General features: G+C 40.3%; 1 protein-coding gene across 2 annotated transcripts in view; it reads right to left on the bottom strand.

Moving 5' to 3' along the window:
• LOC110978973 (high affinity cGMP-specific 3',5'-cyclic phosphodiesterase 9A-like) overlaps window positions 1–25,614 on the bottom strand; it is an 87,244-nt gene that overhangs the window by 36,206 nt on the left and 25,424 nt on the right. Inside the window, exons 2-3 of one of the 2 annotated variants that reach the window (XM_022234371.2) lie at window positions 13,712–13,861; window positions 4,596–4,635 (exon numbers count right to left, since the gene is read on the bottom strand). In XM_022234371.2, coding sequence (XP_022090063.1) covers window positions 4,596–4,635; window positions 13,712–13,861 — 190 coding nt within the window. Of the gene's footprint in view, window positions 1–4,595; window positions 4,645–13,711; window positions 13,862–25,614 lie in introns of both variants that reach the window. The other variant, XM_022234370.2, reaches the window with a different exon arrangement.

Raw genomic sequence — 25,614 nt, forward strand, 5'->3', positions numbered from 1 at the left:
TCCTGTGGCTCTTTGGGGGGCCCCTGGGAGCGAGGATGAGGCAGAGCTGAAGACACAGAGCAGGGGGTCCATAATGTTCCTCTTTTACCAAATGGCATGACTTTTCCCGAGCTGTGTGGGCTTAGCATCTTCACCTACACAACCATTACATCTTCAACCAATCATTATTTGGTGCATGCACACCGAGAACTTGATTTGGTATGAAATGCACCAATCCCTTCTCAGCACTTTCTGGAGGTTAACTCAAATTTAAATCCACGATTTACGAGCAGTTCAGGACTTGCATCTTCATTTTACATGTGTATGGGATTTGAAGCTGCGATTTGAACACAGAACAAAGCAGTACTACCGTACTGGGAGTAACCTCAGTGCTATAAAGTCTCCATAGCCAGAGACAGTTGGCTCCACAGACAATTTAGGAGTCCAGTCAAACATAAAATATGGCATGCTGAAAACAATATAAAACACTAACATAAAAACCATCTGCAGCTCGGATATGTACATGTACATTTGTGTACAGAAATACACTGTTTCAATGGAGTAAAAGTAAGTTGATAACACACTGATGCAGGAAGTAAACGGTCCAATGCAGACACACAAAGCTTATGTTCAACATCAGTTCATTTTTAAGCCATCTGTATGATTGTAGGCAAACATTGATTCGCCCATTGCATTTCACTGTAGGCAATGAGTCAGCACTCCAGTAATATCTCTCAACCATGGCACTGCATTTTTCTTTTTCCTGGAATTTTAAATTGGACTATCTGTTTTAAGAGAGGGGCTGAAACTCTAAGGTACCTGAAGTACACCGTACACGTGTCTGTGTTCGTGTAGAAATTAGAAAATATTTTTTGATAGGAAACTGGTAAAAAAACTGGTAAAAAAAAAAAAGAAACAAGATGTATGCAATTGATGGCCAAGGTTTGAACTTGAAGGGCATGATTGCACTCATTCAATATGATTTTAATGGTAAATTTTTTCAAGGTTCTGCAAAACACAAATGGGCCAGTCTTCACTGTTAATCATGTTAGCACCTCAGCTAAATGTGATCTGGCGCATGTCCCCGTGGCAACCAGCATTGATCAAGGCCTGGGCAAACCCCCGACAGTGCATATACATGTACATGTACGCACACCTATGTATCACCTATAGGAAATCACCACTCAGAATTATTTGCTTAACTCCGTCTTAACTGACGCCGATAGGCTAATTAGTATGCCAGGGACCACGAAAATCAATTCCCACTGACAGTCGGTTGGACAGATAGCTTATATGAATGCAGAAGGGTCGATGTAGTGTTCCGCAGGCTACATGAAGGTACATTACTAGCCATCCATGGTTGCTACATATTCCTAGGAGCTACATATTCCTAGGAGCGTCCGGGTGTTATCGTACTGATTGGGGAAATTTATTCAGCAAAAGAAAAATGGACTGAACCTAGCTTTTTGCAATAAATTTCGGTTAGCTCGTCATTTCTTCTGATTAACATAACTTGCCTACTTTTTAGTAAGCAAGCAATTATTAGACAAGCCAAGCAATTATCAAGCAAAAATCCAATACTTTTATGAGCAACAAAGTATTGTTTTAAATCTTCCAAATAATTGAAGGCATGGATAGAAAAAAACAAAAACACATTTGATTTTACAAACTCACACAAATCAACAAGGTGCACAGTTTGAACCAAAAAATGTGAAAGACAGCTCCAAGAAGCACACAAAAAACTCCTCCAGGATACCCTCAACACACCCTTCACAAGATTCGGCACGGGAAGTAGCCAAGAACAAGCAAACAGAACAGAAAGAATCATGAATCAATCTGAGAACATGTCAATGTCATGGCTTGTCTCATGCCCCTTTAATGCATAATCTCGGCCAGGGAATTTACAATGAATGAGAGATAACACCCTGGCAAGAAATTAAGTTATCATGTGACTTTTCTGTTTTGCCAGGGCCTGATCAATTGAATTACAGAAAAAACAAGATTACTGGGAGGCGTGCATTGCTGAGGACTCATAATTGAAGACAGTGAAATTCAGTTTATCCAATGGTAAATACTTTCTTAAACCCAATCCATCTCCAAATATGCAACTTCATGTAACGGACAGGGGCAGATATCCTTCGACCCTTGGACATATACTTTATAAAATGAAATACATAATACTGTTCGTTCACTTGAGAAAGAAAGATAAATTTTGATAAACTCGGCACCTTCAAAGTGAAACTTGTATATTATGCATGTGTATGTCTCACTGTGCCTCAAAAGCTAATTAACATCTCTCATTCCAAAACAAAAACAAAACTAAACAAAAAAGAAAAAAGAGAAGAAATTAAGTTTGAAAAAAACAGCCCAATGACAGAATGCCCCTGTCCAGATTAGATTTAAATCCAGATCATTAATTAGTCAACCGGAATCTCCGTGCAAGGATTCAGAACCCTTCCTTATTAGAGGACTATACGGTGCATGTACGTACACGTAATTGGTTGCACAACCACTGATCACAGCTCCTCGTAAAATACATGTAATTGATGGGGAAAGCTGATGTAAACACCACTTTGGGATCCTTCAGAGTTTAGCTTGGAGGCTTTCATGGGCACTGCAAATAATCTCACTGACGCAGTAATGTCATAAAAGCTTCCTGTTCCTGACATTACATGCCACTCGTCATTTATACATGGACTACATGGTACATGTAGATCAGGACACAGCTCAGTTGTGGTCTTTTTTAAAAAATTGGGAAAAAGCCTGGCATGGTTTTTTTTCAGAAAGTACATGTACATGTAGGTCCCTAATCAGTTACAAAGGCTATGCTTTACTTCATAAATAATTTCTGTCACTTGTGAAAATAGAGAAAAATGGACAGACTGTAGCTTCATATGAGAAAAGTGAAATTCTGCCTTGACAAGTTCTCAAGCCCAGCAGTTACTACTCCGGTGCTGCGTCAAGCATGCACAAATATCCACTTAGATAGAGCAAGTGCACTATGCTGAAGAACAAGTCGGAATATCCAGTCTCTCACTGTCATGGATCCAAATATTGTTAAGATAATAGTACAAACATCGTACAGTGCATTACAGCTTGAGAACATGCCTGTACTAACTGATCACCAAAGTCAAAATAAAGGTTTGCAATAGGGAATACTGCAGAACCAAGACTGATAATCAATGCGTTCATGTCTTGGTTGGGTCAGGCAAGACTGAAAACATCAGTGACAACTACAGGAGTTCTCTCCGAGGGCCGAAACAGCTTGGTTTAATCGAAAACATTCTAACAACCAAATTGGCACGTTTGGCAGGTCAGCACAACGTGTGGTGTCGAGGGGCTAGTCGGAGAAGAAGAACACATGTCCAGCACAGAACATCTGTCGGTCATTTTATTAGTACCTAACGCAGCGTGAGCGGCAGATATCTGGCAACTTAAGCTGAGGGTAATTTGTCTAACAACATCACAACATCACCAGGAGACAACAGCAAGATCACAGGCCACTTGGAGCTGTTTATGTTGCAGTGCACCATTTAGTGGTTGAAAATGGCCAATTTTCAATGTCATGGTCAACTTTCGACAAAATTTTATCCAAGAGAATAATCACTCCATTACTGATCATTTGCCTATGGTATCATGGGTGTCGCCAGGATTTTGTTTTTAGGTGGGAGGCCACTTTTTTCCAAATATTTTCTGAGGGAAGGGGTACGGTACTCATCAGCTACAAACTGAAAACCATTCACAGTGGGAGGGGGCCAATAAGCCTTTCGTGTGTTAAATGTGAATAAAATCTGGTACACTGAGTTCTTTAAATTCATGTGAGCATAACAATTAGAATTCTCCATACCAAAACCAATGTTATATCTCCTGATTCTGGACAAGCGTTTGTTTATATGTAGTTACATAAGAGACACCTTGCAACAATCCACTGTTCTCAATGGATAAGAAGGGCACAAAGGAACCAGCCCAGAGATGGTGGTCACTATGCAAAAGTTTGCCCCGAATCACAAGGTATAGCAACACTGTCTTTAGTCTGGGGAATTCAAATTATTATGTTTATGTGCAATCAGATAGCTCAGTGTACCAGATTTTATTCAAAGTTAACTCACAAATGGCTTATTGTCAGGTTTTTTTCCGGTACAGAGGTGATTTTCATCCTGCATCTCTTCTTTTCATTTCTTTCACTTTTCTCCTTTGACTTCTCAATCTCAAATTGTTGCAGGAGGAGAGGACTTGGGGAGTGAGCAGGTGATGCCAAGGAATGGTAGCACAAGAACAGGAAAACATTTTGAATCCTCACAAACAGAATAAGACAAAGGGGATGTAATTGTGGCACAATATTACGCATAAAAAACTAGTGGAGTTCTTGATGTTTGTGAAAAATGAATACTCATTGGGAATGTCTTCTGCAGAGGAGGACATTTTGTGAACCAGGCTTTGTACAACCAGTGACAAATGTTTTATACTGTGGTTGTTATCAAAGACAAAATACACTCACACACTCAAACTTCACTTGTCTTCATTCCAAATTTTAAGACAAATAACATTTTCTTAAAATTTGGATGGCATATATTATACACTGTACGTATGGAAGTAAAAAAACCTGAGCTACTCACCTATTTTCGACGTCTTGGATGTCAAAGCCTAATTGTTCAGCTAAAGTTCCTGCAAGAAAAATAAGAACTTTTTGTATAAAACACGAGATATGACATGGCACATACCCAAGGGGTGGGTGTGCTTAAAATCAGTGCAGGATCACAAATTTACTGAGCTTTATTCGGTGACTTAATTCACACTGTACACGTTGGTAACCTGCTGTCTCTACAGGGAGAAATTCAACACCTGAAATGTGGAGCCAAGGCCCTCAAACCAATAACTATTTGGGCCAGTGAACTCTCAGGTCAGTGAACTTTGTACAACAGCGCACACCCCAACAGATTTTCAAAGTGGGGGGGGGGGTCATTTATTAGACCATCAAACATCAGCCATTACAAGACCTTCCAAAAGTGGGGGGATAGCATTACCCTTAGGTCAAAAAAGTGGGGGGGGGAGGGACCTGTCGCCCCCCTGGCACCCCAGCTTCTGCCACCAGTGCTGTAGTGATTCCCTTTCTGATCAGCATCCTGATTTTTAGATCTCACTTTGAGTTCTGACTGATGGCATTTGATTTCTGAGATGTCTGACGGGAACCAGTTTCACAGTGATATTTCATGCTTTTCTTAAAAAAGAAAAGAAAAGCATCAATTTTTAAATGACACTCTGGCTTACAAGATATTTTCATCCAATACCAAAATCCTGCAAGCAATATCCATGTCAAAGAATTAACCTTCAATCCATTTCCATCATGTCCTTCAATAAACAAATGTACACAAAAGAATCAGGAAAAAAGTTACCAGCAAAAGTATTAAATCCACATCTGCTTCAAACTCTAATTTATTCAACTACTTGAAAGCACTTGACAACCAAGTAACTGAGGAACCAGTTAGAATAGCCTTGGCATTGTTGTCGTCAACAGACATCAGCACATATTGGGCAATATTCCACAGTTCAATATTAAATTCAACAGAGCGTTTCTTAATATCAGGATGAATACTGGGGTATGCTGCATGCATAGATGAAGCATAAGTTTGGGTACGTTGGTGTAGGTACTCTACAAGTGCATGTACAACACTGTACATGTTCATTGTGTAATTATTTTTTTAAATAAATCTTCTTGAAACTGAGCCATATCTAACCTAGAACATAGGAAGAAATTAGGGTTCCATTTTTTCATGTTTCTGTTACATCTGACACATGAATTTGTAACCTCAGAAGACATTTTGTAATTTGCAAGAGTAAAGAATTAATGCAAATAACTAAGGTCAGATGTAACAGGGACACGAAAATGTCACACTTTAGGACCCCTAATTTCGGGAATTACCCGGACAGAATCAGAACAGGAAGATTAGAATCTGCTGCAAAGTATTTAAGTTTGATCTGACAAAAATTGCTCATTTCAATATATTCATTTTGTTATTCTATAAATTTGCGGATTAGCTCAACAAGTGATTTAGTCCACCAAAGTGAACACATTGATCCTCATCCAGTGATTTGTGGATGAGGTTTCAGGGAACCAATAGTGAGCTGAATAATTCATCAACGGAGTTGAACACCAACTGAAAATTTGTTCAAGTATCAAGCAGCAACATGTTAACTACTAGCCTACATGTATGTGCAAAAATTGAGGCCTAGCCACATCGCCAGTATTCTCAAAGAAATTATCTTGCTGATTTGCGGATAAGAATTCAAGGAGCATGTTGATATCTACTGCAGGGTACATTTATATGTAAATTCCAAATGACTGTGTCAAGTGGAAATTATCACGCTTAATTAATCCCCAAACTTCTTCCTCCGGAAAAAAATGTATGTAGATTCTATTCAAGTAGATTGAACTTACATCAGTGGGTGAGCAATAGTGGATCAGCATGTTGAATCCCCAATCAACATGCTAAAGCAAACCGTGAATTAACAACAAAAGTGCTGATGAAAAGTCAAATCCTTGAATCTCTTGTGTGTGACATCTGTAGTGAGGCCTCGCTTTGACCGGCGACAGATGCTGTGAAGTACCTGCCAACTGGTTTGAAATGTGTCTGCCCTGCAAGTTCGATTTCCCACTCCATAAATCAAGGATGACAGGGGCACAAACTTGGGTTTAAGGTTCCAAATAGCCTCTGATTGAAAGCTTTCAAGGGCCAGGCCAGTCCAACCAGAGACTCAAAAACAAGGAAGGGGAAATGTTTTTGTCAGAAGAATGAAAGAAGCATCTAACCCCACTGTTACACCAGCATAAATGTACAGGTACCGTGAATCTTCAATGTTTGTCCAGCATGGCTCTTGACAATTCCAGTCATCACCCACAAAAAACAAAAACAAAACCCAAGAGAGATCCTCATTAGTCTGTCAGTAGACAGTTAAATGTAATGACAGAGTGGATACAGTAGGAAGATTTTTTTATCTCCTTTCCCCCTAGGTGGCCCAGGTTTGAATCCAACACAAGCTGGCATTCGACACGGTGGTTTTCCCGCCACCTCTACACAAAATGTTTCTTGATCTTTGGTAGTAACACTTTGTACAGCACTTTCTAGCTCTGGTCAAAACGAGAATGATTAAATTCTACAGGCAGATCTAAATACCAATATGAAGACTTGCTGACTTGATTAAACCCTCCTTCATATGCTGACCCTCTGGGCACATTTCTCTCTACCGATGTTTGCCAAGCACTCCAGCTGACCAGTAATTTTGTCAAAAACGGACGTGTCAAAGATGAGGGGAGAGCAAACACAGAGCAACTGTACATGCCAAACACTGTCAAAATTCAATCTAGACTTGATGGCACTGTATTTAGATAATCATGCAAAAAGGGCAGCGATCAAGGTACAGGGCGTTAATTTTTGTAAAATGGTACATTCAGGGATGACACAAATGCATCCATAGCTGACTCCCCCTAAGCCTATACCTTGCCCCTCCCAAAAGGTAGCAGCTAACAAAAAAAATAAATAAATTGGCAAAGACAATGAATTAAATTAAATAAAATACCAGATGGGTGTGTAAATAGGGTGAAAATGCTCCATGATATCACAGCGAATTATATAAATAGAGTAGATGATGTCACTGCCAATATGAACAAGTGTGATCACAATAAGAGGTCTAGTCATACATGTATGACAACCATATGTCTTTGAGGTTTTCCCCACTGTAATCTTAATCAGGATAGGTGGTATATTAAGGGTTCTATGAAATAAGCCAATTTAAATGGAATTAATGTTGTGCTGTACGGGTTAGCTTAACTGTTTTCTATCTACAGTCTAGAGGCAAAGGGTTTAACCTGTATCCAGCATATTTGTATATGAGAACCTACTGAGGTCAAATGGAATGCATTTGATGAGCAAATCTGATATTCACAATGGAGAGCATCCAAGAAACTGTAGCCCTGTTCAGGCTTTTATTTCATCGGTTTGAAATTTTAGAGAGCTGTGTCCCTACACTGATCAACCTCTGAGAAAACTACAGAAATAATTAACAATCAAAAATTAGTCTACAAAATGGGGAATTTTGGGATTTAGTAACAAAAAAAACTAGGTTTGGGTAATGGCTGGTTTCAATATTACATGTACTTATGAGTGTATTATTGTTCATTAAAAGTTAAAATGTTCTATGAGTCTACAAGTAGGCCCTAGTTTGGCAATTTTTGTCTTAATAAGCCAACAGTTTAATGATTTTTCTACTCAATAAAGAACATTTTGTTAAGCACTACATGGCCGTTTCCAATACTCAACTTTGGCTCCGTCTCAGGCTTCAACTGTTTTTTTTTTACTAGCTGACTTTGAAGCTGTAAGCGCACTAATTAGTCTAATAGTGCCACAGAGCATCAAAGAAGATGCAAGAGAGCAAAAACTTACAGTAATCCAATTTGATTTAAATGCTTCAGGCCCACAATCAGGGGATTGGTTTCGGAGACAAAGCCCAAGTTGAGTATTGGAAAACGGCCTATGTGAGAGGCCATTTTATCCCATAAAGAAGGCTCTTCTTAAGCCCTTCTTTCCCCATAAAACCAGACCAGTGATCTGAAATTCTCAATTTGCTTGTTAGCATGGCAAAGTTCCCTGCAAATTTACTACTCATCCACAACACACAATAGCAGAAAAGGTTATGGTTCCACATGCTTTCTTTACGTTTACTTTCAATTTTATTGGCTTATAAAGTAAAGGGTAACATCTTACCCACTCTCCCTTATGAGTCATTTCAATCAAAAGATAACTGCACTTGACTTGTAGTGGTCGTGGCATCAATGTTTCAGTGATGGTTGTTTGATAAGAGGAGGGACCTTCCTCTGTCACACCCTGTTAACATCCTTTCAATGGCATTTTAAAATGAGTACAGATTTTGTACCTACAATGTACGTACAAATGCACATGTCCTAAAAAAAAAATCAACGTCATTGGCACAGGTTTCTGCCAAGTCTTTCTGGCCCACTTGGCCAGGATTCCACCTATTCTGGTTTGTCAGAGTTGGCATAAATTGAATATCTGTCAGCTAGGATCAGAAACTTGGCTGATCAAGTGGTTATATCTGCCAACTAGGCACAGGCAGCGGATGACAACTTGTTGGCTATACAGCTTCTTGAGAACAAATTACAGAATAGAGATGCTTTCATAAAACATCTTGTAAAAATTTTGCGCAGTCCTCAAACACTTAAATGGCACGTGATAGTCACAAATCCTATCCTGTTCTTGGATGACTGTTAGAAACTTCACAATTCACTTCGTTGTATTTTGTTATTAAAAAAGGTGGGTCAGATTATACGGACATGTTTTTGGAATATCTTTTAACTTTGTGAAATTTGAACAAACTTTCACTACAAATTATCATTAATAAGAAAAGATTTGAGATATTTAACGAAATAATGTAACAAAAAAGAATCAGCCGCAAATGACAAATTCAGAATTGTTCAAAAGATCTAGTTAAGATGTCACAGAATACATTTTCCAGTGAGATTTGTATGCATCATACTTGATGTTATTTCATGCAAGGTTACTGACTTTCTTCCAATACATGTATATGGTGGTATGTAAATATATTCCTCAAGAAAGTTAAGGACCACTTCTGGACTTGTAATTTTTTTCCAAGCAATGAGTGGGGTCTAGTTCTTTAATTTTTTTTTTTTTGGTCTAGACGGTATTCTCATTGGAATAAAAAATTTTAACAATTCAGGACAGTTGTATTGGGGTATTTTCAGCACTAAAATATCTCATATAAAAGAAGTATACACAAAATAAAAAGTGGTCCTTAACTTTTTTGAGTAGCGTAATTAACACTGGTTTCAAAGGAAGGGCGACATGACTCATCCCAACCCATGCCTCCTACATCAATTCTAACAACATCTTCAAAATAAAACTGCTAGATCATGTCCACATGCGAGCGAGTTTGCCGTACATTACCACTATTCAGTATGTAGAGGCCTACATACAGTGTACACCTTTAATTCCTACTTTGGTAATTCATCATGTTACTGACAACCTTCCACCCAACACTCACTCCCCCTGGATGAAGCAAAGGGAGAAACAGGGTGTTGGGTCTCACAACTTCCAAGAGAAGAGGTGTCAGCCGTCCACTCCCTGTCAGAGACTCAGGATGATGTCTCTCTTTTATGAATCTCAGGGGAGATGAGTTTCTCTCTCTCCCTCACTTTGTCAGTTTGACCATGGGGGTGTTGTACACGTAGGCTACATGGCTCAGTATTACCTGAGAGGTGACAAACCGCATCCACCAACGGATAATATCTGTTGAAAAGCTGGGTTCAATGGAGCATGCTCAAATGATAAACACGGGACACTGGGGAGTTCCTTAAGAGAGAATAATTTCGTCCAATACTCCCCGACATCCACGCCTCCCAAAAAAAAAAAAAAACTTTGACAAACACATTTTTCTTCCCTGCGGGTAACGGAAGTGAAGAGATGCATGATTTACGACATGTTTGCATGCTGTGATTGTGAAGGAACAGAAGCCATTTTCTTGCAATCCGTTGTTGGCACGTCCCCAGGGAATTTCCTGACAAGACTGTTAATTGGTTGAAGGCGCGTCATGCCAAGAAACCCGTCTACTCTTCTGAACTTGAGAAAGTGACCATGATACGGTCGAGGCTAGTAAAAAAATCCACTGTCTCTAAACCTTGGGAGAGAGTCTCGAATCCACAGTGAATTTTGTAAACTCTCAACATTGCTCCAAATTCCGACTTATTATTTTTAGCATATCATTTCAAAGTACGGAGTTCCTCTATTCCATCTGGATCTCCTAAATTTGCCCTTTGGAAAAACCAATCGCAAACCGTCGGCCATGATTGTGTTGCCAGAAAGCCTTTACTGAAACCCATCTGAGTAATTCATTCGCTGGAGATACATGTACATGAATGGAAATAAAGGTCGTGAGTTAAATTCACATGCCTTGTTATGAATTTCTTTTTCCCTGCAAATTTTTTGGTCTCATGTCCTCTCAGGTTGTAAGGAAAACTCTGGCATTCAACAAAAAATCCAGATCGGAGGGTCCATGTACTGGCATCAGGGAAATGAATAACAAAACCAGAGCCGACTTTTCACTAAGCCATTTGCTAGTTAACTTTGACCCAAATCTGGTACACTTACTTCTTTAAATTCACATGAACATACATGTAACAATTTGAATTCTCCATACTAAAACCACTGTTGCTATACCTCATGATTTGGGGCAAGCTTTTGCTTAGTCACATACGAGACGCCTTGCACCTGTGCACTGTTTTCAATGGATAAGAAGGTAACAAAGGAACCAGTCCATTCCAGAGATGGTGGTCGCTATGCGAAAGCTTGCCCCGAATCACAAGGTATAGCAACAGTTTATTTAGTCTGGGGAATTCAAATCGTTATGTTTATGTGTCAGTGCACCATATGTTATTCAAATTTAACTAGCAAATGGCTTATTACAAAAACACAGCAAATGAGATCAGTGCCTGGAACTTGACACACCCATGGATTGGAGTCCACTTTTTTGACTTACCGGTGCAGTCACAAATGATTAAAGCATTCACGAAGATGTCAATATTTTCATAATTCACGGATACACGGTTACAATTCCTCAATCTATAGAAGGTTCCATCCTTGCTTTACAAATACAATGAAACAAATTTCCAAGGGAGTAATACATTGTAACTAATCCTACACAAGCTTCACGGACTAAAAATGACAATACTGCATATATAATCTATTTTCGGAGGTATATAGCCCGTGTCTGAATGTACATGTACAGTGTATAGCATTGACCTCAACCTAAATGTACGAGCACAGTGTGAATGGATCCAGATTTATACAGTAGTGTACGGCAAAGCCATGCAGAAATGTCAAGTATGGGTGTACGCGTGTACACGTACATGAACACGTACTGAAATGAACTTAAATTGCCAATGGAAGGAAGGGGGGATAAACGAACATGAGGCTAAAACCGATATTCACCTTTGGAATAGATGCGCAGGGGATCATACAATAAATCAACATGCCAGGTTTTCATTGCAGCAGTAACAGACATATTCATTCTCATAACAGGAAGGAACTGATAGATCTGGAGATATCTGAAGTCCATATGGTAAGGTTCTTGAGGGGTCAAACTAGCCAGATGGGCCTCATTTCATCTCGTATTGCTGAACGGAAGAAAACCTTGCTTGGTAAAACTCAAGGAATGCTAAGCTTTGTTGTGACAGACAGAAATTAGTAAACTGCAACGGGATGAAGCAAACTCTTCATCTTGCACCTACTCTTCTGTCACAACTTATTCATTTTTTTGGAAAATAAAACGTTGGTTTTATTTCAGAAACCCTTTTGATTACAAGCAAAAACACGCAGCAGCTGGGAGTTTTCTAGATTTTGATTCCTTTCACGTTAAAGATAAACTGACCTTTTTCTCAGTACAGGCTACATCAACACTGAAGACTGTTATACAAGGACCAGAGAGAGAAAGAGGGAAATGCAGAGAGAGAAACAGAGTTGAGACATGAGATGGATGTGTACGTATACATGATGCACATAGAGTGGCAGTCACAGATGGCAAATTGGCACAAGATAGACAAAAACTGGACAACTGTTTGATATATGAATATATATCCAATATGCCCATTAGGGTACATGGGGTATGCACGCATATAAGGGACTTGGGAACCAAAGAGGTTTCTCAACTTCGGAGAGCACCCTTTAAAAAACTCTCCAAATCACATCTTCCTAATCATTGTCCTATATAGCTCACTCACAGTCCATTCTTAAAATCCCTTAAGCAAATCCAAGCCAATACGCTGGAACATTTGGAGTGCCCAAGCAGACCTTTCCCTGATTTGTATTTATTGGATTACTAGCACGGCTGGTGAGACAGGGAATCCAAGCACCCACAAGATGAAATAATAAATAAATGCCAGTCACAATAAATGTCACTACCAGACACTTGGACTATAACATGAAGATCTTGTTTCCCCGCTGCCGAATGACAAAGAGGTCTAATTAATATCTTCTCTTCCTTTCATAGATAACAAAACGGAAGCTGATGTTATGGAAAGAAAAGAAAAAGCAGACATGTTACAAGTGGTCCATTTATTTCTGTCAGTTGACCAATTTGAAGTTCATCAATTGATCTAGACAGGGTATTAAAGGCAGTCGACTTTTTTTTGATAAATTGACCTATTTTTCCTTCAGTTGCTCAATGAGTAGTTACAATTTTGTAGGTCGTTACTCTCCTTGCCATCTTGTGGAACAAGTGCTGGCATGATTGATGGGGACAAATTGAGCTAAGCTGCACAGATGGCTGGGTGTTCAAGGGTGTGGTTGGACACAGTGGGTGGACTAGGGTGAGCTACATGTATGGTACGAGGGTGGTAGGATAGCGGACAGAGAGTTTGCATGGCTGCCATCTTTTAGGCCAGTGCTTTTGTTCCACAGTGTACCCATAAAGGAGGTTTCCCTGTAGAAGAAAAGAACTGCCCGGTAAGATGGCTACCACGCAAAGCCTCTATTGTGCACTGAATGCTGGGATAGGGTGAGTGGGTTGGATGGGAAGGGTTGGTAAGGTGAAGGAGGTTGTGACAGGAGGGGATGAGAAGCCTCAACAACCCTCATCCCCACCCTGAGAGCAGGCTCCCCCCTCCCACCGCAATCCAAACTGTGTAGCTTGTGCTGAAACATCTTACCCGTGAATTGCGAAGCGACAACCTCTAGTTTGTAGGGTGTGTCGGGGGTGTTCTCATCCAACTTCTGGGATATATTGACTATGTTACCCTTGGTGTTGTAGAGTTTGAGGATGTCATGCGGTCCAGCCTCTGCTGCAGCTCGAAAACAGTCTGAGGGCAAAAATCAAAGAAAACAGAACAATCTAACAGTTAAGCTGTCAACATTGTCATGTTTAAATAACCCCCCCCCAAAAAAAATAAATTACAAACACTCTGTTGATGCTTTGTAAGGAATCCATCTTGCACGGCTCTTCTTCTGTTCCAGAGAGAAAATTCCTTAGGGCATACATGTATAGTTGTATACTGTGGAACACAAGCACTGACCTGCAAGATGGCAGGCATGCAAACCCTCTATACTCAGACCAAGTTTAGAGAAGATACCTTGAAATAAACATAACCTTCCTTTTTGCCAGAATCAATACCTGGCACCTGACATGCAAACAAATCAATTGAAGGTAAATTTGGTCAAGTTTTATAATGCCATATTTTATGACAGGAGAAAATAATCAATATTTCATAAACTAAGCCTTTTCTGAGATAACTATGGAAACATTCCCGCAGTGATTAGAATAAAACTTTTGGCCAGAAAAGTGTAGGGCTACATGTACATATGTGCACATGTGTACATCATTCACATGCATAGCTGACATTCTTTACATGACAGATAATAAGTGAAACCGTTTTTACAACAATGTGTAAAGGTTTGATAAAATTTGGAACAAAATTAATTGAAACAGGATGCAAACTGAAAATGGAATTTACTAGCTCTGCAGTTGCTAAGAGAGTTTTCCTTCCTCCATGATGCAACACACCAGGGATTTTTTTTTCAACTGCTGCAGCATGTGGGCAAGAGGATTTTGGTGTCATTTGAACCCTGCACTCCCACATGACTCTCAGAACTCTTCAGTAAAACAGGCACAAAAAGAACAAAATAAGCGACTATCTTGTGTATAGCTCTCTGGGTCAAGTTCGAGGGAATTGCAACATCGCTCTGGCCATGCGGCAATAAGTCACTTCCTAGTAGAGACTAGGCTGTCTGTTAACACTTTTGGACTTCATATCCCAGTTGAACCTGAAGGGTTTCCAATCATGCTGATAAAGACCAAAGATTACATGTATATAGCGCCGCAAAGCGGCGCAAGATGGGTAATTCAGCCATAAAGGTGTTATCACCATAGGCGCCATTCGAGTGTGAACGTTCATGTGTGTGCGTACCTGTCGCGGCGCCTGCGCCTGTGCATTAACATGCACTGCGCAGTCGTAGTCCACCCAGAATGGCGCCCATATGATAACAACATTTTACGCGTATTCGTGGTGAAGTTCCCCACCTCGCGCCGCTATGCGGCGCTATACGATCTTTGATAAAGACGCTCTTATGAGACGTGAAGTGGAAATTTTCTGCCTAAAACAGTACAAAATTATAGTCTGTGCTTACAGGCAACAAAAGCAGCTTAGCATCAGATTTCATGGGATGTAATAAAATTTTCCCTGAGCAGAAAAGTAAATCTGAGCCCGGGTTAAAGACGTGTACAGTTTGCTGAGCAGTGCTTAACATACTTTCAAACTCCAAAGTCATGTCAGCATGTCTATTCCGTGATGTGGAGGGAGACGTGACGCCTTTTGTTTATGAATATGTTTGACATGACACTACTCTGTTTACCAGTCGGACTGAAATAGTGGTAAATACGGTGGACATTGACGTCATTGGCTGATTGGCGCGACAGACACTCTGCCCACGGGATGGCTGATAATCGGCCAAAGATGCACATGGATTAATCTACAGATGCGCATTAAATACATGAGCTTAGCGACACGTTCACTTGCTGCTATCAACCCTCATCAAAAGTGCCAGTGGGCGTTATTTGTGGGTAACAGCAGGAAAGCTTTACTTTTCCCAAGTGAATTTTGTGCAGTTTTCCAATAAAGCAGCAAATGAGAGAGATCTGTTAGTGCTGGGTCACTGACAGAGATAACAAAAATCATCTTGGATTTCATTTGTACAGCTAGCACAGCCTCGTGCTTAGGTAAAGTGTTGAAGCAGTAGGCCTATGTTGGTTTGCTGTATAACACTGAGCAAAGATCATCACTGAAACATGTGAATTGGTATCATTAAGTGTAAACTACCTTGCCCATGGACAGACTGGTACATGTTGGCTGAAGCAGCAAGACCAGCGGAATTTGAAAACACTTTAACTGAACCATCAGAGTCTAGTCTTTTTTGATATATCTCAAGAGTAAACTATCTTGCCTAAGGACATGAGCTGAATCACCGTGATCTTGAGGCAGACATGCAACTAAGAAATCAGCTGATCCAGAGATGTTCTGCACCCCTGTGGGGAGATTCAACCGTAAAGTCAGAAAGCTTTTTTTATTGATACTTCATTTGTTCATTTGTTTGTGGCGTTTGTCAATCGAGAGCACTGTTCAAGAAGCACGTTATCTAGAAATTTCGGCTCACACTTTGGGAGTCGCCATATTTGGTTTCACTGCATGTTATCACAAAGTCTTAAGTGGAATCCATTCAATGCATTATTTAATTTTCCTTTATTTGGTTCTTATGGGTTTTCTGTGGGTATTTGGGGATATGTTTAAGCATGTAATGTGGTAGAAAATATAACAGAAACAGCGACAATTTACCACGTTATGGCTGTGCGCACGTCAAGGTACAGGGTTTATTGCATATAATGGGGCATCATGCACCTGTACAACTTCATGTATACACAAGGTTATTATCATCGATCCAGTTAATTGTTTATTTGTGATCAGTTAATATGATTGCTTAAATTTAATTAGATAAACAAATTGCCGGTATTGATTCATGTTGTTTTTAACTGTTTAAAGTCAATTTCTGTACATTTGTGTACTTTTGTGGACAGATTAAACCGTGTTCACCAGTTTACATATTCATGTAGGCCTGCGCTTGCATGTACATCCGTCACTCTGTAACACAAACCACTATCCAACACAGTTAAGTAAATTTACCACAATCGGTTTGGCCAGAATTAAATTAATTCCCCAGGTTTTTTAATTGTCAAAGACTCTGGCATACAAACCACGTAACATTCGAACATCATTCAAAGCTGTTGTCCTCAGAGAAATCAGGCTGGGCCTCCAAGGTTGATTGAGAATATAACACATCAGGTCAGCGACATAACCAACAATCCAATTCCCTAGGCCCCTCTGGTTACAACAAAGAGTTATGTACACATGAAAAAAGGGCTTGTCATCATCTTCACTGAAAAAAAAAAAAATACCAACAAACAGATGGCAATTACCATTATCTTATATTTTCGCTCTTTAGCAGCCTTGGATCTCTGCTTTTTTGGACGGGATAGTTGGTTTTTTTTTTTCCTGCCGGGTAGCAGGCAATTACCGCAAGAACACTCGGTGCCAGGATATTAATTTCAGAGTAATCAGTCATCTGTCTAGGATGACGCAGCCATTGTCCTCCAAGGCTACAGAATATAAAAATGATTTGGTGTTTCTTACGGTCTGCCTATTGTTTCCTCTTTTTCATATCATCTTAAAAAGATTCCCTCTTTATTTGTTTTGAAGAATTTGCCCAACCTCCAATACAAAGGTCACCTCTGGATTAAAACTGCTTTTTCTAAGGCTCAATTGAATTTCCAGTTTTATTGCTTCATTTCTCGACTGACGTGTATTTTTTAAATTTTTTTTATTTCTTTTTAATACATCTTGCTATGAGCCAGAGGCCAAGATCCATATGTCAATGCTTTAATCTTTATCACGGTTTGTTCCTAGACATAAACATTCACAATGAAGCCAGAACGGCCGAGTTATCAATGGACAACAGTCAGAGAAATGTCTGTTGCAGAGAGAGAAAGGAACTACATGCACACTGTACAGTAGATCAATTCCTTCTGAGGAAACGTAAACATCTATGAATGAGCAAGGAGCTGACTGACCAATCCGGTGGGATCTGAACCACATGTACAAGTACCATTCCTGTATAGAAACTATCCTGACAACTTCCCAATCTACCACTTGGCAAGACTCCTATCAGTCAATCTTGTACTTCACCTTTCAAGTGGAATCAAGCCCTCTGTCAAATAATGGCTAGGTGCTTCCTTCCTCAATTCTACAAAATCTTTAAAAACATTCTCACTGGATTGTTAGGGGGTCTTTGACTGTTACTGTTGAGGTGGAAGAAAAAGCCTTGCTTATCTCCCATGTAGTGTCCAATTACTGTATCACAGTACACATTTCCTTAAACATTTACGGTAAGTTTGCAAATCTGACAGTTTTGTATTTCATCAAAAAGAATCCCAAACATGTTCACAAGTATTTTTGGTCATAACCAAGATTTGATCGGAATTTGAGGACAGGGATTTTGTAAAGAATTCTGGATGGCCAGTGGAGCTACTTTTTAATCACGTCACATTCAACCTGTTTACACGGTAACGGGATACTACCTACTAATATTTGCATAAGAGATTCTCATCTCTCTGCCTGGGTGCCTTCGTGGCATGCTTGGCTTACGGCATGTCCACAGCAGAAAAGAAACACGGCATGACCTGGTTCAGTTTCAGAGGCCAGCCTGCCTCCCGGCATGCTAGAACTGCAATCAATACGCTGAAAATTTCAATTAGCTAACGGGCAAGAAATGGTGCGACAGTGACACAGGCTTGGACATGTATGCTGCAAGTAGCTCACATAATGCCACAAAAGTACTACAGGGAGTGAGTCTGTGGATACATGCTTGCTAGATTTGTACTCACTTATGTTTCAGGACCTATATGTACAAAGAAATGATATATGGAAGTCTCAACACAATTGTAGACATGCATGTAAGACATGAGGTCAATTGGAACTGAGATGGAGGAAAGTTCAGGTGCCAAAGAAACCTCCAAGAGAAAGAATCCAAAACGTAAGTTTCCATATCCTTGATGGTGCTCACGGAAAGCAGCGCAAGTGATTCATGGAAAGAAGAAAAACCAGCAGCAGTTGTCCTCACAGAATTGGGGGAAATAACAAAATCTTTCTGCGGCTATTCATTTCAATCTGAGCGACAAATTCAACTCAGCCCGTCTCTGCAGTTTGAAATTTGTTGGTTTCCCACTTTTCAAGATCCATGATCTACGGTTACAGATTAGTCTTGAGGCTTCAAATGCATTCGTGTGGTACTCCATTCCTATCAGTGCATGAGTAAACAAGGAATGATTGAAGATTAAATGCAACAAAACTGTAGGGGGGGTGACTGACAGTTTTTTGAAGTTGCCTCTTTGAGGCATACACTAAATGAAACACCATGTCCAGCATCACTCCTATTGTGGTAAACAGTCTTGCTTGCGGACACAGACATCGTGAGCTCCAAATAACAGGTCGCATCCTTAAACCTGCACTGCCTGTGGGCCTGTGCACAGAATGATGCTGCCAAGAAATAAAGCAGTCACGACATCCATCAGCTGCCGTATGCATGTATGTACGCAAGTACAATGTGTCTGTCTTATAGTTGACTCACTGACGAATTCTTACAGAACGGCCTTCTGTACATAACGTCCATTTGGGTAGTTGTCACAGTACGTGTACAGTACATCTATTCATCTTTGTAGTGACTTAAAAAGCACTCATTAAGGGCATGTGAGGACCATGTACAGTACGTGTAACTCAAAAAACCTGATCCATTTTCCAATAATTTCCAATGAGATCTGTAAAGCAGTGCCATTTGTGTCACTCTCAAGTGCTTCTACAACTTCACACAAGGAACGTCGCCAGCCCACTTCACAACTTCCACAAGATCCTTGTGTTTGTTTCTCAAACGTTCTCCTCCGCCACTCGAGGAGTGTTTACCGTCATTAAATGAGGTTTCTCATTTGGCATACTATCGTTATTTAAATAGCATGGGTTGGATCAACAGAAAATTTGTTTTATTGCCAAGCTGGGAAGGCTGGTGAACAAATACTACGAGTGCCGCTTCAGAATTGGCCAGTCAGGCGAGGGCTAAGTGGACTTTATTACACGACACGAGCAAACTGCCAATGGCACGCAATACGCACGTGTGCTCTGATGCGAGGCAACGTAGTAATTTAATATGCATGTGAGATAATAAACGCAGGGAAAGGTAAATTGGATGAGGCAGACAATGCAATGATGGAGCCATCTACCTGGGACTAACGGGCCACACACCGGCTTTAAAAGGCAATGATGACTACACATGTCTTTGTAATTCATTTTGCGATACAAAACACTGTCAGCCAATGTATTTTTGACCTCATTAGGTGACCAGCAACAACATACATACATGTACATGTAAATGTACACCACTTTTCACCTGTTCTCCCATTTCGCTTCGCCATTGCTTTGATTCGTGTGACTGCAATTGATACAAAATTTAATGTAATGAATCTACCTTTGATTGGATTTAATTTCAGTCACTGACAACATCGTTGCTTTTAATTCTCAGAGACTTCTAAACTGGCAGATAAAAAAATCTAGGACTTTTTAATGAAAGTGCTCAAGAAATCTAAAAGCACCAATTCTGAAGTTAAACATGGGCACAATGGTCCCACAAACATACTGTAGTTTCAGACTGACGATGCAAATGAACAGCACACACACTGATAGTACCTGTAAGTACTACGGGGTCAATCAATTACAGCATTCCTCTGGTCTAAATAGAATCAATTTCAAAAAGATGGGCAAGCCTACAGGTACATATACAATTGTACAGTGTACCTTCTTTTGGAACAGTGGAAGAAATACAAAACCAAAATACAAACATATACACAAATCCAATTCAAAATAAATAAAATGTGAAGTTTTACTGTCATTACAAGTAATGTACATGTATGTGCATTAATATCTCAATAAAGTGTACTTGAGACAGAAATCACTCACTTAGTCATAAAAATAATATTGAGGTATTTCACAACAAATGCAAAATCTCTCATGCTGTTCACAAGAACCTGAGGCCAACATCAAAACTCAGAAACATGCAAGCTAACGATGCAAATAATGGGGAAAAAACAGGGAACAATTTGTTTTCATAAACAAATATAAGCAATCCTATCAAAGTAAAAGTCATTTTTTGTCACTTTTCAATTTTTTTCTTATGATGTGGTCACACCACTGCTTACTTTTGACGATAATAACACACAACACGAACATTATCTAGCACTGTAATACAACTTTTTCACAAAGAATTTTCCTTTTTTTTTGGAAACTCGAGTCTTATTAACTTTCACTTGAGGTGGGTCTTCTGATGAGGGACTTGAGTTGATTGAGTCATTTACTCATCAGGACTCGAGTCATTGCTACGAGTACTAGTCCATGTGCATGAGTATTTGACTAACACCCAAGTCTAAGGTAAGCATATGCACTAATAACCTGAATACGTGCCTTTCCGTTAGACGCAATAATAAAACTGCCCCTTACAAAATCTGTCCTGAAAATCAAAAAATCTTTGACTTTACAGGAGAGAAAAAAGGGGAAAAAAAAAACCAAATCCGAAGTGGTAAACAAGACTGGCGTAATGTAACCTGATACAAGCATTGGGTTCTCCCCCCCCCCTGCGGGTAGAGCTGTGCTAGAGATCTGCGTGTCAAGAGGGGTAACTGACAGGCTGCTTCTGGTTGGAACACTGCGGGGGAACATGTACAAGGGAATGGATATGCGGGTATGTGAGCGTGAAATCTGCATTTCTTTTGGGTCAAAAGCACTTTGAAAATCGGTGGTCGTTTGTTGCGGAATGAGACAAGCAATTAACACAAGCTGATTCATCGATGTTCATGGATCAAGGATCCAAAAAGGGCTCACTGTTTTTTAAGACATCACACACTTTGGTCTGGGATAGATTTTGCTTTTAAGCGACGCACAAGTGTACATGGATCATGACTGGGAAACAAACGACTGTTAGGCTTTAGGCTTTCAGCATTCCAAGCACAAAATAAGAGTTTGCGCTGAGAGTGAGGAACGTATCAATGCAATTCATTAACTGTATAGATATCTGTCAATCAGCAAAATGAAACACTTTTCTCCATTTCTTCAAAAATGCAGAAGATTAGAAAAGATATTTTCCTTCAGATCTGTGGGCTTCTCTTCTTCACAAAACAGAGATGAGCATTCAACAGACTGATGGCACACAGGACAGTGCTATACTTGAGCACTTTTTCCGAGTACAGAGTACCGCCGAGTACTTACATTTCCGAGTACCTGAAAGTCTGAGTACTTTACCAGCCGAGTACAAGAACTTATTTTCAAGTACTAGTACCTGTTCCTCCGAGTACGAGTACTTCTAATTATGAGTACAAGTCGGAGTACTTTAAGTCTGGGAAGTGGTCAATTTGTGTGTCAAAATATTGAAGTGGATATGAACAACGGACTTGCTTGCAACTGATTGTTTTTATTAACACCTGCCATAGCATTCCCAAATCAGTATTTAGGTCAAGTTGCAGATTATAATTAGTCCCCAAACTGTATTTTAGGCTCCTTGGCAAAACATAGAAGTACAACATTTATATGGCAAGAGAAAGATCATCAAAATTTCTCTGAGTCTTAGAATAAGCATTTGTAACTGTCACCCACAGATCATGTCAACATAAGATGCAGAAGTTAATGTACAAAGTGTAACAAAGAGCAGAGAATAAATGATCCAAAGATCAACCTGGACAGAGATCTTCCACCGCCTAATTTCTGTGATGCATGTACTTTACATAATGTACACAAAGACCTAAGGTATACAAACAATGCCATGCAGGAGGGCTTTTAAAACACTGATATACTTATGCCCATCCTCCTCACAGCGTTGAGCAAACAAGTTTTAATAAACACCACTGTCGTCGCTGATGTCCCACCTTTTATGATACATTTCCATGTGAGAAATGATTTACACATGAGTGACTCGCACCAGCAATGCGGTTCGTGTGAAACGCTGGCGTTGTTGAGCAAACAGAAAAGCCCCCAACTTAAGTGCCTTGGCGTTATCGGGTCCGCTATGAGTAAATTAAAGCCCCGAATCTCAGCACTGCTGCACAGTATCTCACACTGCATCTCCAGGAAGCATCAACTGCTTGAGGTGTGTGAAGAGGCGAAACCTACATCAGTGACCATGGAGGAAAATGAAAGGAAGAAAAACACAGACGAGGGGGGGTCTTTTATTTCATGTTAATCTGTACTTCGCTTGTCACTGTTGAATTCAGACACAACAAAGGAAGAAATCAAAGAGTACACATGCACACACTGGTACATGGGGTTAAAGAAATTAGGACACTGTGTCACAGAGGACAAGTCAGTTATTCTTCCATTTGAGAAAACGGCTACAAGTTCATGGAGATACTTTGCTGAAAATGTTGCTTAACAACAATCACCAGTTTACACTGGTTAGCATTTTTTCCTGGCAAAGAGTTTTAGGTTCCATCAAATTTCTGCACTTGGCAGGTGTGAGCTATTTGGTCCAAGTCCTTAATTTTCTGCCGAACTATGGAGGTGTGTCAGAAATGTCCATCTCCCTCCTCTGGTCTTAACCCAGAATCGGAGAAAAAATAGCATACACACACATGTACACAGCACCTGGGCACCTGCATACCCATTCACACACTAATAAAGACCTGATAACTGGAATCATTCTGATCAAGATGGTGCTGAACAAACTTTTCAGCTGGCATCGTAATGACTGGGAGTTATGAGATGGGTCCTTGAATAGAGAACTGAGTAGTCACCTGCTGCTGATCAATTGCACAAAGGGGGTCCAGGGAGAGAGGACTCAGGGGAAATTGTAGCTGCCGGCTGGGCCTTTGGGATGGGCTGATGTGGTCAGGAATGCAACACAGCCCAGAAAAGCTGCTCCCAAGTTTTCTTTTACAGGACAACATTCTGGGGGAAGGAGACGCATTCAAGCCCTGGGATATGTACATGTCCATAGGGGAGGGGGGGCAAGGAACTTTCCTGACATTGATTTAGCTACACGCATCGGATAAAATTGTAGCAATTCAGCTACATCACCATCAAAAATTGTACAGATTCTGTACAAAATTGGTGGCCTCATGAATTACGTGTACATACCAAGCTTTGGTTTCAACCAAGCCACACTTGTAAAATGATGTTGGTATTTTTCAAACATCTAAGTGATGACAATGAACAGGGTCAACTCAGCGATACCTCAGTTTGAAATTTAAAATCACTGGTTTAAATCTGTCTCAGAAATCAAGCTGAATTTGATGAATTGTTTTAATGGAATTTGTCAGTATTCTACAAAGCATGCACTTTACCTTCAATTCAAAGAACGTCTCATATTTTGGTCCTCACGCAGGTATGCGGGATATCTTTAAACTTCAAACTTCCTATAATTTCTGCTTACAAGAATCAAGACAATCCCTTTAGTAAAAATGAATTATCTTTTTTTTTTACCCCAATTTCCTCCTAGCTTCTTGCCAATCTAACAAATACACCTGCACAGTTTATTCCCTCTTCCATACATTATTCCTTAATCAGGCTCATTACCCATGCCAAACTTATTCATATATTCGTCCAGACCAAGGACAATATTGGCAGAATGGTTGACAGCCAAGCTGGCGTAATTCAAGGCATCGATCCGTGCTGCAACATGGTTGCCTTATTGATTGTGCTTCATTCCCCAACAGCTACTAGGCCCCACAGATAGAGTAAGGGGAGAGAGTGAGAGACATCTAGTGTCAGACACAATCTCTGTAGGATATGACCCATGTCTGCATGGGGGGAGGGGGGGTCAGGTACAACGTGGACGGGGCTAAAAAGGACAGGCAATCAACTTCAGGCTTGGAGTTCTGATCAGATGTTTGGGTGGACTGAGGAAAAGAAACCAACCGGATGCACTGTGGATGGCACCATTGAGAACGCTGACTTGCAGATGCAACTCACTGTCTTGCTTCAAAAATGCTGAGAAAAACCCCACCAGCTTTAAGTCACTTCATTTAGGTGTTTCACTTGTGTACACAAACAAGGAGATTTACATGTAGCAGTTCAGAGAATGAAACCCCCTACATGGAGCAAGTTTAGTTTCTGTTTGGTAGTTAAAAAAGTAAACTGAATTGGTAATTGGCTCAAACTTTTAAGGAATGCTGCCAACTTTTGTGCAATGAGAAAATGCCAGCGGAAACCTGAACCATCACGCATGATAAGTGAGTCCCTTTAACTTCCAGAAGAGTGTGAACAGTTTCAAGATATCAGGAATATTTCCATTCTTGATCACAGCCTCAAGGCAGTTGGTTGGGGGTTGTGTTCAGGAAATGTCTCATTTTCGCCCAGGGTTTCACGTCAGTGGAGGACATTCCAGCACATCTCCTGTCCTCACAGCCTCTTGAAGTCTATCACCTTCATCTTCTGTGTCCTCTCCATCTTATTCTAGCAATGCTTCCATTGCCTCCCTCCTCAGCTGCTCAAGAATCCACGTCCAGACCAGAAATCCATACTCCGATGGCCTTGTCTCCATCGATCCATCTCCACGGTGATCCCCTTCTGACAATAGTAACCGCATCTTAAATATCCAGGGCTCATCTTCTTTTTTCTTTTAATCTTCCTCGAAGCTGTCCTTGTGCCCGTTTCATGGCCCATCTCAGCTAACAAGAGGTCGGGTCTATTTGGGCCTGTCAAATTGTACTTGCTCTTTTCTTATCTGGCGCGGTAGGTTCATTTTCACCGTCTGCACAAAGCAAAGTCAACGGTCGAAGATGACGATATTTTCTCAGTGCAAACGGGAGAGAAAAGAAAGGGTAACAGATACTTAGAATTGGGAGGATCAAGAGAGTGCATTTCATGCCGCTGACACTTACAAATGGATCACATGACTTCCGTAAGTTGCAGCAACATCAGTGGAGATAAGTGCAAATGGAATGTTATCAAGCCAAATGGTGCACATGCAGTAACTCCCG

Source organism: Acanthaster planci, linkage group LG16 (genome assembly GCF_054643075.1).
Source record: "Acanthaster planci isolate LZ-2023a linkage group LG16, COTS_SCS, whole genome shotgun sequence".
Classification (NCBI taxonomy): Eukaryota; Metazoa; Echinodermata; class Asteroidea; order Valvatida; family Acanthasteridae; genus Acanthaster; species Acanthaster planci.